Source organism: Diabrotica undecimpunctata, chromosome 7 (assembly GCF_040954645.1).
Source record: "Diabrotica undecimpunctata isolate CICGRU chromosome 7, icDiaUnde3, whole genome shotgun sequence".
In the NCBI taxonomy this organism is placed as follows: Eukaryota; Metazoa; Arthropoda; class Insecta; order Coleoptera; family Chrysomelidae; genus Diabrotica; species Diabrotica undecimpunctata.
The window spans coordinates 19,726,321-19,741,827 of record NC_092809.1 but is presented as its reverse complement, the minus strand read 5'-3'; the positions used below and the strand labels follow the sequence as shown (position 1 = coordinate 19,741,827).

General features: G+C 33.7%; 1 protein-coding gene across 2 annotated transcripts; it reads right to left on the bottom strand.

The window, feature by feature from the left end:
* Positions 1-359: 359 nt before the first annotated feature.
* Positions 360-13,648, bottom strand: LOC140445018 (cathepsin L-like proteinase). 2 transcript variants are annotated; one of them, XM_072536798.1, is made up of 5 exons: positions 13,617-13,648; positions 13,113-13,205; positions 9,651-9,983; positions 3,164-3,443; positions 360-652 (listed from the first exon to the last, which is right to left on the bottom strand). In XM_072536798.1, exons 2-5 carry the CDS (start codon positions 13,194-13,196, stop codon positions 402-404), a joined length of 948 nt encoding a protein of 315 aa, XP_072392899.1. In that variant the 5' UTR covers positions 13,197-13,205; positions 13,617-13,648; the 3' UTR covers positions 360-401. The 2 variants fall into 2 exon arrangements, with proteins under 2 accessions (XP_072392899.1, XP_072392900.1); XM_072536799.1 differs by lacking the exon at positions 13,617-13,648 and adding an exon at positions 13,465-13,485.
* Positions 13,649-15,507: the final 1,859 nt, after the last annotated feature.

Here is a 15,507-nt window from a genome sequence, read left to right as displayed (position 1 = left end):
AGCAGGGTGAAAATCACCAGGAAGTTTAGCATAATTTATATAAGGGGTTATCTAACTCTCTAACTATTATCATGCAGATTTTATATTGTTGTGTATATTATGCTGTTGGAGTCCCTAAATGGACTCATCAGATTTTATTTGTAATAAGTTGGCTTTCCCATCTTTGGAAGAAGATTACCTACACCTTTTATATTTAATTTAAAGAGTTCAATTTTCAGACACCATACAAACTTGATCCATAATTAAAAAATAATTTGAATTTTATAAAGGGACAAATTAGACTCTTTGTTAATCTTAAACGTTTATACAAATATAACAGTACAAATACATAAAAACCTAAAAACTGATAAAAAACAACGTTTTAGCATAAAAATGTTTTATTTAAACAAATATTTAGTCGTTTATAATAAGGGAATTTGACTGGCGAAAGTAATATTGCATTGATTATTACCGAGGGATAATTGAATGTAGCCATCTTCTCCCCAAGCTGCTCCCCAGGAATTTTTAACTATCCAACTTTTTTGTGTATAGCCAACAGCCAACACAGCATGATTAGGATGTCCTCTGCAGCTTGCGTGTTCAAATATGCCACCTCCATACAAACTCCAATCGTTGTTAGCAAACACAGAAACAGATACTGGACCATATTGAGCTAAAAGTAATCAAGATACTTAGGCATCAATTAGGGTTACTCTATGGTTAAAAATTATATTAAAAAATAGCTGGGTAGAATATCAGTGACAGATGTTTAAAACATCGGCTGTGAAGTCAAATAAACAAGTTATTACGGCAATATATAAGAACAAGACAGGACATTAATTTTGGCGAAATAAATGAAACAAAAAGATAATAGAAAATTTAAGAACAATAAGAAGAAGAACAATAATAATCTATTCGTATACTAATTATCACTTACATAATAAAGATCATCATTATAACTGTTCAATCTAGTCGAATTATAGCAATGTGTGTCTTTGCAACGTTGGTTATTTATTACCACTCTGTTATCTGGTCCCACCATCTATTTCTTTTCTCTATTTCTTGAATTTAATCGAATCTATCTTGTAATTATTTTTATCATTTCTGTCGATGATTATCTTTATGTGTTCCACCCATTCTAGTCGCCTTGCTTTTATATGTTTTACTATATTTTCTCCATAGTTTTTGCTCCCGTTTTTTGTTATATTACCTTAATCAATCTCATACTTATTTTTCCTTCATTGGTTACCTTTTCCAAGAATTGATCTCATTATTTTTCTTTTCAATATTTTCAAATCGTTTTTGTCCTTTTTTGTTAATGTGGTTGTTTCCATTGTAAGTAATTACAGGTCTGATCAATGTCCTGTACAATCTGATTTTTGTCTGTGGGCTAATCTTCTTTAGGTAATGAAGATATAACTTAGGTCCTACTAGACGAGGACTGAAGACGAGGTCCTACTAGATTTTAGATGATAAGGTTAAGAAATATTAAAGAATAAACCGGCTCAGTCTTCCAGGTATTGTCCAGTCTATGTTCTAATTTTTGGATTTAAAGAGATGTTTATTTCTTCCGATAGCTTGATATCCTTTTTGAATTCTCTCCTGTATTCTGTCAACTTCTCCATGTCCTATTGCCACTCTTTGGTAGTTAAAGTTGGTTACTTCTTCTAGTTGTTGATTTCTGGTAATTAGGGGAGCCCTTCCCCCTTCCACGTCAAATCTGATTTATTTAGTTTTGTCATTAATCACTAGTCTCATTTTTCTTTCTTTTTGTATCCAGTCTGATTATGGCTTTTATAAGGTCTTCTATAATTTCTGATACTTGTGTTAGGTCAAATGCATATGCAATTATTTGAATTCTATTCAGTATTAATTCTTTTCATTCAATTTTGCTTCTCTCATCACGTATTCTAAAACGAGATTAAAAAGTGTGGAAGACAGTAAATCGCCCTGTTTTACTTCATTAATGGTGTCGAATTATTCCGACTTTACCCCTGAAATTTAATTCTTGCAAAACACATTTCTTGCAATTCTACATTCAACACATTTTTGTTGTAGAAACAGTTCCTTAAACACATTTCTTGTAGTTCTATTAGTTTGTTTGGTATCCCTATTGCTCTTAATATCATTTTCATTTTTGGTCTGTATACACTGTCAAATGCACTCCTAAAGTCAATAAAGATTATACGAACGCCCTCTTTATCTTCTTCTTCGTTTGCTTTATCTGTTAAGGATATTGGTGAACACACATTGCTTTCTGATATCGTTATAAATTTGTAATGATTTTCACATCCTGATCACCTACTTCTGTGTGCCTTTATATGTTTGGTAGCCTTCTGTGTTGTATTTTATCGAAGGCTTTCTCAGTTTTTGCCTTCATAGTTTTATTCTTATTTTTTAGTTCCTTGTTTTCATTCCTTAAGTTTTTTATTTCCTCAGCATATATTTCACTTCAAATCTTGCATAAAATTTAATACATTTTAAGTTTTCCTTTAGGTTGCCTTGCCTGTTTTGGCGGAGTTCTTGCGGTCTTTTTACTCTTACTGAATTCGTCCTCATTAGGATCCTGTTTTTCTTTTTTTATGATTATCGTATGTATACTACAGTAGTCAGGCACGAAAATTCCACTAAACCTCTAAAAATCAAACGAACAAGCTGGATTTTACTAAGAATATTAATTTTAGGACCCCAAAAAAGATGCAAAAAAGATCACTACTTTTACTCTTTTGCTTCCTCCTAAGACCCCCCTCGTAGGGGAGTAAAAACGCAAAAAAAATCGATTTACCAAGAATTTCTACGCCGTAGAAAAAAATGTTTTAAGTAAAAAATGTAGCTGAAATAATTTTAAACAAAAATGTTTATTGGGACTTTTTGTGTAGAATGAACCGTTCTCTCACAAACAACGCTTGAAGCGACCGTCGATTTTGAATGTCATAAAATTTATATCAAGTTTTTATTTTGATTTTTAAAGACCTAGTGCAGATATCCGAGGAATTTTTAACAGGTATAGATTTGTTATTATAATAAATTTGAAAATAAAAATTTACGAAATTTTGAATTTTGTTCTTAATATCAATTGAATTAATATTTTAAGTCGACTTATATGTAATATTTTAGACGTAGTCAATAAAGGAGAACTGATAAATAAAACAAACGATTAAAAATAGTTTAGATCAGAACTTACCAACAGCTTCCATAAGTGCATCTTCATCTGAAGGTACTCCCAACCATCCTGAAATGCTAGACACTGGTTTATTTTCCACTTTTCTACATTCACCTTTTTGTTGTGTATACTCGTATTGACTTTCTGAACTAATACCATTTGACTCAATGTATTCAAATGCGACGTCAGGATTACCTCCAAAGCATGCGCTATTCCCAGTATCACAGTCCATTAATTCTTGTTCGCTTAAGGGTATTGCCTGATTTTTATGAATGGCAAGTTGACCTTCAAGTGCACCTGTCTAAAGTTTAAACATTTTTGTATATTGTTATTAACATTAAAATAATTTAATATAAGTTTTATTTCCGTGGATGATCCATTTACTACTACTGAAAATTAACCACTACTTACAAATTGCAAATATACTGCAAAATAATATGACAATTTCCAATATACAAAATTGCTAATGGTAAAAACAAAAAGACTTAACGATTGTCACGTACAACTATTTATCGCCCCTCCTACTCCCTCTTTTCTTACATTTTTCTAGAAATTTAATGGATAGCCTTCTCTCCCTAGCAAATCTGGTGAGATGGTCAGTCTAATTTTGTGTAAGATGGCCATAGTAGGTATCTAACCTGTATTTTTATTCAGATACTAAATAAGTACATAAGAAAACTTGGTGTATCCCGAGGTTATGGACTTAAAAAGGCCTTCTCAGTGCCGTTCAAGCTGTAGAAAATATTTCTTCTATAAGAAATGCATTTCGAATCTGAAATTCTGAGAAAAAGAAGACGCGTGTCACGTTTTTACACTGAAATACGTGTGAAAACTGGAAATCTTGTCATATCTATATGCAAATCTCTGCAAAATTATATGAATATAAATATAAAGGAACGTGGAAAATTCCGGGATTAAATGAAACTAATCAAATAGACCACATTTTAATACAAGAGAAATTCGCCAATTTAATAACAAACGTACAGACGGGCTGACGTATACTCAGATCATTTTTTGGTTAGAATTATTATGAGAGAAGCAACAATTAAAAAGCATAAACGCAAAAAGAAATGCAACGTAAATTTAATGTTAAAAAACTGCAGAAATTTGAGGTAGTGCAGGATTATCAAAAGGATATACAAGAAACCTACGCCAAACAATATAGTACTACTGTGAATAACATACAACAAAAGTTCTTAAAAATGAAAAACATTATAAAGGAAACAACGTCGAAGAACATAACAAGAACAAAAAGATTTAAAAAAAAACCACTGGTTCGATAACGAATGTAGAACAGAGTTAAAAAAAGATCATATTTGAGATTAAAAAGTTTACGATTGCAAAAACAAGACGACCTAGAAAGGTATGCCGAACAATGAAAAAAAAGTATATGGATGATAAAGTAAAAGAAATAAAAATTTTTTAAAAAGAGGTAAAATACATTAAAACTGGTTATCAGGGAAGAACGATGAATGTAAAAGATAAGCAAGGGAACATGATAGTGGACGAAGACCAAGTATGTGAAAGGTGAAAAGAATATTTCGAAGAGATGCTAAATGACAGAGTGACTACTGAAGAAAACCGTGCGAAAAAAAGGTAAAGTGTTCGCCATACTCCATACTAATTACAAAACGATTAGAAATATATGTAGAGAAGAATCTAGGAGAACACTAGGGAGGATTTCGGAAAGAAAGATCAACAACCGATCAAATTTTTATGGTAAAACAAATCCTGATCAATTGCTATAAATAAAATATTTCAGCACAAGTACTTTTCAGTGATTACAAAGCCACCTACAATACAATAGACAAAAACAAATTAATAGAAACGCTAAAAAATTCAAAGTGCCAGAAAAAAAGAGTAAGATTTTAAAAAATGACAATTAGACAAACCATTTGTGCTGCGAAATGTAACGGTACAGTCTCAGAAGGATTCGAAGTGAAAAAAGGTGTTCGCCAAGGAGACCCGTTGTCTACATTTCTATTCAATATAGTTCTAGAAAAAATTGTAAGGGTTAGTGGGATAAATAGGTCCGGCACTATTTTATACAAGGAGCACCAATGCTTAGCATACGCTGATGATGTGGTTCTCATTGCAAGAAATGGAAAATAACTGCCAAATATAGCAAAAAGACTGAAATGGGACTGAAAGTTAATATTGAGATCTCCAGAGGTACGAAACCATAACCTGAGGGAGGTATGTGTGGAGATGGAAAATAAAGTATCTTATAAATAAAATGGAAGGGTGATGATCTTAGTTGAGCAAATGTGTTAAAAATGTGGGGATTACTGTCATAATATTGTGAATTATATGTATTCTTACCGAGTAAAATATTGATTTATGTATGTAATTATATGATTGATATAGGAGGTGGTCAGAATGATTCTTCTTCTTCTCGTAGCACTACAACGCGGGGTGGGTTTTGGCTGACTGCACAAATTGCTTCCATCTTGAACGGTCGTCCATAATATTTGGGTCAGTGGGTAGCACCATTGTTCTTAGATCTGACCATATATTCTCTCCATCGCATTCGTGGACGTCCCAAGGACCTTCTTCCTGTGGGGGCTTCCTCCCATATTAACTTGGCAAGGCAGTTATGTTAGAGTCTATAGATATGTCCAGCTCATCTTAGACGTTGGGATTTAATCTCTTGGACTATATCGTTCGCTCTATAAGTCTGCTTGACCTCAGCATTTGTTCTCATTCGGTATTGGTTGCTATTAATGTCGTGATAAGGCCCAAAGATTTTTCTGAGGATTTTCCTCTCAAAACATCTAAGTTTTCTTTCAGTTTCTTTGGTCAGGGTCCACGTCTCACACCCATACATTAGGCTTTTAGATTTAATAGTATTGTGGAGGCTGTACATACATGTATTTGCTGCCTGAATTCTTCCTTTAATCTCTTCCGCGATATCGTTATCTGCAGTGATTCTTGCTCCGGTCAGAATGATTGGTTAATTTAAATACTGCTAGTACATTACTTAACTTTTGACTTAAGTAAAAGGAACTACATGTTAAAATATTACATTTGGAACCTGAAATTTTTTTATGGGTGTCTAAGTTATACGTAATATATGGAAATGGCAAGAGTTGATTAAAAATTTCTTGTTAAATGTGTGTTGGTAGATTATTGAAGATTGACAAAACTGATTTGTATAGGGTGAATATTCTTGATTAGAGTTATGGTTTGTAGTATTTTATTGTTGTTGTGATAGGGAAAAGTTGACTGAACAAGACGTTACTAAAGTGTTATGATTGATAAGAGGAGATTCAGATGTGTGGCTTGGCTTTAGATGGACCATGAAATTATATAGGTATGTGAATGTGAGGGGATGTATATGAGTGATTGAGTTATTGTGTGATTATGAATGGTTTATAAAGAGGGAATATAATTATCTGATCTGAATTTAATTATTTAGCAGTGGATGATGAAAGGCATAAGGGTCAGAGGTGAAGTTTAGAATACTAGAAAGAATAGGAGAATGATGTTAAAGTTAGATGTATTGAAAGAGTGATTTTGAGTGGCTAAGAAAGATGAATAAATGACAAAAGGAGAGAGATTAGTGTAAATTTTGATGTAACAGTAGATGTTGAGAATGTAGGTAATGAGATGTCATATTTAGACAAATACCTCAGGTTACATTGACTGCTTTGTTTCGACTTCCGTTCTAACATGTTATTTTAATCAGTTGCTAACAACAAGTCCTCGTAGACACTTCGTATCAGGACTGGCAACCTCCAGTGGAGTCTTATGTTGCCATATTATCCATTCCTGTTGCAACTTAAACATCATAGTTTATACAGTTACATAATGTAATTCAAAGGTAATTTAATAATATTTAAAGTGTTTTTACTCATGTATTTAATGGCTTTTAACATGTACATCCAGTAAGTATTAACCATAATTTTTGTAATAACCTCGGTAAAAATTTTAAATTTTATGTTTGATTTAATTAAAGTGGTTATACTTAAGTGGGTCTGCTGGCTGGAAGTCGCCAGCAGACTCGAAAGAAACAAATGTAAGAAACCAGATCGACTTCATTGCCATACCAGAAAGATTCAGAAACTCAATCACATCAGTGAAAACCTATCCCGGGGCTGACGCTCAATCGGATCACAACCCAGTGGTGGGTAAACTAGGAATCAAACTAAAACGTATAGAAGGGAAGCCTAACAAAACCAAGATAAACATTAGGAAATTAAAGGATCCCAGCATTAAACAACAAGTACAGGAATCCTTAAGAAGAAACATTGGAAACTTGAGTGAACCCGAACAAGACGCAGTTGCTAAATGGGAAGAAATAAAAAGAGCTGTTGAAATGACAAACAAGACACTTCTGTTACAGGAGCGCGTAAAGAAGAAAGAATGGATGACGGATGAAATCCTTGATATGATGGAAGAAAGAAGACAACACAAATGCAAAAATCAAGTGAAGTATCAAGAAACAAGTCACAATAGAAAAACAAAGATAAAGGAAGTGAAGGAACGCTGGCTGAAGGAGAAATGCGATGAAATCGAAGAGTGCGACTGAAGATATGACTACCGGAACATGCACAAAAAGATCAAAGAATTAACAACTAAAAAGAAAACCAATAATCCCCACCCGACACTAATAGACGCAGACGGTAACCTTATATCAGACGACTTGAAGCTCATTGACACATGGAAAGATTACGTAGAACGACTTTTTAACGATAAACGCAGAGCGACAGTGGACCAAGATGACGACATGACTGGACCCGAAATACTAAGGTCTGAAGTGAAAAAAGCCATTTCATCGCTTAAAAACGACAAAACACCAGGTCCCGACAACATACAGAGCGAGATCATAAAACTCCTATGCGAAACGGATGACCACTTTCTCGATTTTCTGACAGGCCTTTTTAACACCTTTTACGACAAAGGGGAGATTCCGGAGGAATGGCTTCGATCGACCTTTGCAGCCATACCTAAAACACCAAGTGCAAAACACTGTAATCAACACCGCTTAATAAGCTTGATAAATCACATTACCAAAGTTTTCACCAAAATCATACACAATAGAATATATAACAAATGCGAAGCAAATATATCGGAGTCAAAGTTCGGATTCCGAAGCGCATTGGGCACAAGAGAGGCGATCTTCAGTCAGCAAGTTTTAATTCAAATATGCAGAGACATGCACAAGGACGTCCACTTGTGCTTCATCGACTTCTCCAAGGCGTTTGACAAGGTCAAACATGATAAACTCATGGAAATGCTCAGGAAGATGCATATTGATGGCAAGGATCTGCGCATAATAACCAGTCTCTATTGGAACCAAAGTGCTGAGATAAAGATGGGCAACTTACACAGTGGGAAGATAGATATTAAAAAGGGTGTACGACAGGGATGCGTCCTCTCGCCGCTCCTGTTCAATATATACTCTGAACAAATCTTCAGAGAAGCACTGGGAGAAGTTTCGGAGGGTATCAAAGCAAACGGAGAGGTAATCAATAATATTAGATATGCTGACGACACAGTTATTATCGCAAATGACTGCAACGAGCTTCAAAGACTCATGCAAAGCATACACACAGCAAGTCAAGAATATGGTTTAGAACTCAATACAACCAAAACTAAATGCATGCTCATCAGCAGAACACAACAACCTCCGATGCAATTGACATTAAACAACCGAAAAATAGAACAAGTGGAGATATACACATACCTTGGAACCACAGTCAACACAAAATGGGACCAGTCAACAGAAATAATATCACGAATTGAAAAAGCACGAAACGCGTTCAACAATATGAAAAAGTGGTTCACAAGCAAAATCTCATTGGAACTAAAATTAAGACTGGTCAAGTGTTATGTCTTCCCGGTCTTGTTCTATGGAGCAGAGGCATGGACCACAACGGAAGCCACCCTGAAGAAACTAGAATCCTTTGAGCTGTGAATATATCGCCGTATTCTTCGGATATCCTGGACAGACCACATCACTAACGTGGAAGTAATGCAGAGAATAGGCAAAAGCAAAGAAATAATCTTCACCGTAAAGAAACGGAAGCTTGAGTACTTCGGACATGTCATGAGGCATACTAAGTACCGGCTGCTACAGTTAATAGTCCAAGGAAGAATCGACAGTAGAAGGGGACCGGGAAGAAGACGACACTCATGGATGCATAACCTGCGACAATGGTTCGGACTAACATCTACCGAACTGTTCAGAGGTGCCGTAAACAAAGTCAAAATAGCCTTGTTAATAGCCAACGTCCGAAACGGATAGGGCAAAGAAAGAAGAAGGTTATACTTTTAGGATAACACTGATGATAAAATATTAATCTCGAAAGCGTCTTGTGATATAGGCCGACAAGGTTTTTTTAATATTATACCTTCTATAAATAAATTTTTAAATAAATTTATAAATATGGTAAAAGATATTAGTGCATTAAATTATTAGGGTTGTAACAAAACCGGTTTTAAAAAGATTTTACTGTAAATTATCAAAAAACCCCCTAAAGATCTATCATATATTATCACTTACAGTACTAAATGCCCAACAAGAACCACAGTTTGCCTGATCTTTTACAGCCAAAACAGCTTTGTCTCTCCAGTCGATGCTCGCTGGACGAGTTAAGTTTGGATCACGTACGAACGTTTTGGTGTTTTTATGCTGTGCTTTAGCAACTATTTTTGGGTTTAATATAGCATTCAATTCTTTATCGGTCCAGTCCGCAAATTTGGTTATTTTAAGAAAGTAAGACTTTTCTCCCTTCTCATATTTTGAATTATGTTCAACAATTTTACGAAGATTTTTTTGAAATACTTGGAAACGAAGTTCTTCTTCTTGTAATTTATAACTTTTTTTAAAAGTTTTCTGAAAAATAAATTTTTATATTAATATCTTCCTTAAATTATTATTATTTTTAAAAGTATTATAAGCGAAAACGTAAAACAAAATTTCTATGAAAATATTACGGGAAACAACTGAAATTTCAAACATTGTTTACATTTTTTTGCCACGCTATTTGTTGTCACCTAGCGGACAACACGAGAACTAAACTTAAAAACACCGGCTCTAAAAACTTGAATGAATTAGAGTTTATAACTGGTATAAATTTCATCAAATTTTAAAAATAATAAGCGATAAGAAGAAAAGTAATCAGAAGATAAGTAATTCCCTATCAAATTTACAATGTCAACAAACGATATCCATATTTCGTCCGCCATCTTTTAGAACAAGTGCTGCTACCTATAGTCGTTTTAGAACGCGAATATACGTTTATTATTACTTTAAGAGTAAAAAGGCTAGAGGGGAAGAATATATTAATTTGTCAAAGAAACTAATACAAAAGAAAACTACTGAACCAAATGCCATTGTAGCAAAAATTCTTCTTCGTCTGTTACGCCTTAAGGCCTGTTGTTTCCGGTCTGATTTAGCAGTATTTGTGATGTTGACTGCCAGATCTCTCCATCTTTTAGGGGGTCTACCTTGTGGTCTTTTACCTTTTGGTTTTCCATCTCTTACTGTTCGGGCAAGTCTCTCTCTTCCCATTCTGTTAATGTGTAAATTACATTCTCGTCTTTTTGGCCTCTCCATATCTAAGTACCGGCGTACATGATGATTGGGTGTATAGAAGAATCCTGAAGATATCATGGACCGAGCATGTAACAAACAACGAAGTCATGAGAAGAATCAACAAAAGAATGGAAGTATTGGAAACCATCAAGACACGAAAGCTGCAATACCTGGGGCATGTTATGCGTAATGAGAGATACAACCTACTTCAATTGATTATACAAGGGAAAATCTAGAGCAAGAGAAGTGTAGGAAGAAGAAGAATCTCATGGTTGCGTAACTTGAGGGAATGGTACGGATGCACATCAATTGAACTATTCAGAGTAGCAGCATCTAAGATCAGAATAGCCATGATGATTGCTAACCTCCATCGCGGTGATAGCACGTGAAGAAGAAGAAGAAGTACATGATGATAACAAGTGTCACAAGTGATACATGTCTCTGATTTGTGTATTAGGGATTCTGCCTCATAAAGTTTTACTTGCTATCGTTCTCAGTGTTTCTATCTCTGTTGTTTTTAAGATTTTCTTTGTAATTGTTGTTTCTGCACTTGCTTCTATAGCATAGGTTAATATCGTCGTGCACAAGTTTTATATATGTGTGTTTTCGGTCAATAGACCGAACAAAATTAGTCAAGCAATAGTAGCGCAAATAGCGGAACATATTCTGAGAAAACTGGGAAGCATTTCAATAGACCAACAATATTAGTAAAGCAATAGTAGCGCAAATAGAGGAACATATTCTGAGTTTTCCCAGAAGAAAATTTCGTTATAGTGCAGAAGATAATCAGAAAAGATATTTTTTTATCTCCCGAGTTGAATATTGCAAAAATGCATGTTGTATGTAAAAGCATATGTAATGCAAAAGTATATTATCCTGGATGACGGAAAAGATTTAAAAGACATTAAGCCATACAGTAACATATGATTTTTATCACCAGCAATTTAATCTCAATCATAATCTTAGTTTTGGACATCCCAGGTTGGATATCTGTCAGAAATGTGACCGCATGAACAAGACAATTGTCGCAGATGCCAATGCAGAAACTAAAATCCGGTTGTAAACTGAAAATTATCTACACTTACAGAATGCAAAATTTGTATATTCCCGTAATTTGGTATAAAATATTATAATTGCATATAAATATTGCATTATTTATATGCAATTATAATATTTTATACCAAATTACGGGAATATACAAATTTTGCTCGTCTGACCAAAACGACTGTTTTGCCCAAACAAAAATCACACCATAGTGTAGTTCTTTCATAAATGCTTTCAGTAGTTATATTCAGCAAATTATACATCAGTTTCCAAAACCCGGTCGCAGCTTTCTACCATGTGACCTATGCTTTGGTCTGATTGAAAAAGGAAAACAAAATAAGAAATAATTTCTGAAACCTTCTGAATAGACAAAATTAGTCAAGAAAACATCAACAAAAGTTTCGTGTAATAGAACGTTACCCAGGATATAATCACCGATTGTTAAATTATTGCTAATTACCATAAGTTAAGCAAATATTTGAAGCAAGGTTCAAAAGGATACCAGTCAAAAAGTCTAAAATTTGTATCTAGAGAAGATGTTTTAAAATTTATCGATGAAGCACCGAATGAGACATTTTAAATAACCAGTTGCATTCATATCTGATGTATTTGTTGGATAGCGATGGCAAGAACTGGTAAATATGCTAATTAATCACGTAGAAGATAGAAAATCAGTTTTTGTGGTGTACCAGAGACAAAAATCGACAAAAGGCGTGTTTTTACCAATATTGATAAAGAGAAAATAAATAGTTTAAAGCTAATAAGAGACTACATGTCTTTACGGCCACGTGGATGGTCGAAAAAGAGATTTTTTATGACCTATCTACAAGGTACTGTACCACTACTTGAAAAAAATAAATATGAAAAAATCCTCTTCATTATTACAAAATATCTTGGTTTGAGTCATCCTGGCAATCGACAATTCTTCTGACATACGCTGGAGCCAGTATGCCAATGTTAAAGCAGCATGGTGGATGAAAGAGGACTTGAGTTGCTAAAGGATGTATAGAAATGTCAGAGATGCTGGTAGGCATATCGTTTGGATCAGACACGTCCTGACATAAAATTGATATGCAGACAATAAAACATGAATCAGTATTTGCTGCTGGCACTCTATCTCTGACCAGATCTTTCCAGAATTGTCCGTTTTATATGAATTCCTCATAATAATCTTATGTAGTTATACTTATTTAATTCCATATTTTATAACTTTTATATTTAATACATTTTATTAAGCAGTTATCAATTTCTTTTTGTCTTTATGTCTGTGCGGGTCATTAAGAGCACTTTATACCTGAACAGACATAAAGTAAACTATTATGTAGTTAGTAACTAAGCAATAGAAACACAATAATGAACAAGTATGACATAAAATATATTTACCTTGAACGTGGCCCATTCTTCGTCAGCCGAAAGTTGTGCTGTCGCAACCACAAGACAAGCACAAAGCAGAATGAATATCTTCATTATGTCGTTCTACAAAAAAAAGAATACATGTTTCTAAAATTGCTTAGATAAAGAAAAAACAAGAAGTAAGACTCATTATATATTCGTCACTAAAAGTAATTTTCTGAAAATTGTTGAATTAAAGTGTTCCAAATTACGATTTTAATTTTATTATTTCTATAGGGATGTACAAAAAAATATTGTACAAAAAAGTATTCTTTTTACAGTCATGGAATTTCCACACTCGGCTGTGTCAATTTTTCTATTCGTGAAAAAAGTATACACTTACTGCTTAAAATACTATTAATATATAAGATTCTTGCATACATAAAGGTGTATAATTCTCAAATCTATTTGGCTAGAGTTGTACGAAATTTTAGGAAATAAAAAAATAAATAAACACGAAAGATAAATAAGTAAAAATTTGAAAGTTTATCATACCTGTTCTTTAAAATATAAATGTAGATTTAACTACAATACTTATATTTTATTTTATATCAATCATAGATCCCAATCTGGGTTTTTTTTAGATAAGATAATGTTTGTATTAATCTTTAAGACAAAAACATGTAATATTGTGGAAGATTATGTACTTGAATTTTATCTTATTTCGGTAGAAAATAAATTAGCATTAGGTGTCTGCTTCCTCTATTCTCCTTCTTTTTATCATTGGTGAATACTCAGAGTTCCTGTTATTCAGTTATTCAACACTTTAATTTTACTTTTTTTTTACTCCAGTCATCTACTTAAAAATTAAGATTTCTGTTTTGCTTGTTTTCTTGTTCTATTTTGAATGTTATCAATTCAATACTAAATGTAGTTCACTAAGATAGTGGCGGCTTCTTGGTCAACAGTTGCAGAATGGGGAAAGGATATCAGATAATTCATCTTTATTTTTATTTTCCAACTATTGACCGAGAACCCTCCGCTATCTTAGTGAACTACATTTAGTATACAGGGATGAGTGCCTTAAGAACCGGCAAAATAACGCAAAAGATAGAAAACATAATACGTTGTGAAATAAAAAGAGATGCAAGTAGTAGAGGTGAGAAATTATCGATATAAACCTATAATTTACTTTACATTACATTAGATCTATCGAAAATTTCCCACCTTTAGACGTTAGCTTATGAGCTGGTTGACTTCAGTCATAGTAAAGGCCGGTTTTCACGCTACGTCTTATTGTACGTTTTGTTGGATAGGACAAATCCTATACAATAAAACGTGGCATGTAAACAGAAAAACGTACGTCTTGTCGAATCGAAATGAAATCCAAGGTCAGATCGTAGAAATGATGGGAGAAGCATAGTTTTGCGAGAACTGATAGGATAAAACGTTACGTGAAAATACATGTTCAGACAAGTCGTCCGATCTTGACTTATTTGACGACTAGTTCCACTGCAGTTCGTTTCATTTTTCCCAAAAAAAGCCTAATAATGTCAGATTTGCGGCAATGCACTCACGATTTTCTCGGGGAATTTATTGAATTGTATAAAAGTTTTTAAGTAGTTATGTTTTAAAACCAAGTAGATTGCATTGCAGGTTTCAGGAATTATTTGGCTTAACGCTGGTTTGGATATTATGATTGTGAACTCCAAGTCCTTGGCGCTGCGTCCTGTTGTAAGATATTCTGAGAGATGCTGTGAGTCTTTCATGGGGTGTAATGGCTTTTCTCATGAGGTGTCTTATTTCAATATGTATGGTGTTACCAACTCTAGCAATTGACAATAGGCTGAGGTGTCCATTCGCAAATAATTGCGCCAGTCATCTGGTTCGCCTCTTTTAGTAACGAGACGTGGGAATACTGGCTTCTCTTTAGAAGCCCACTCTCTTGACCATCTTGTCTTTTACCTTTTCATCCCCTTTTTCCTCAGTCGTAGTATCTATATAGTTGAAAAAATAAAAGAAAGCAGCCGTGTTTCCTCCATAATAAAAAAAAAACACTAAACAAACTTCACACAACTCAAGACTCTGAATTAGAAATGAGGTAGAAAACGGAAGGAAAAACGTAGTGTGTATACACTGGACAAAACGTACATTTTGTCGTACGTTTTATATGACCCACAAAACGTACAATAATACGTAGTGTGAAAACGGGCCTTAATACGTATCACGTAATGTAAGTAAAAACAGAAGTACGAGTATGTTTTTATCCAAAATTAAAGTATTGATCAATAATAAACTGTGATTTGAGACGTCGCATACACTCTTCTCAATACAGAATTATCATAGCGTGTTATTCTGTATTTATCAAATTACTACTAATTAAACTGTTTACTTACATTTGCTTTATTGCCTTCAATCAGTTTTTACTTTATGCAAAATTTCTTCT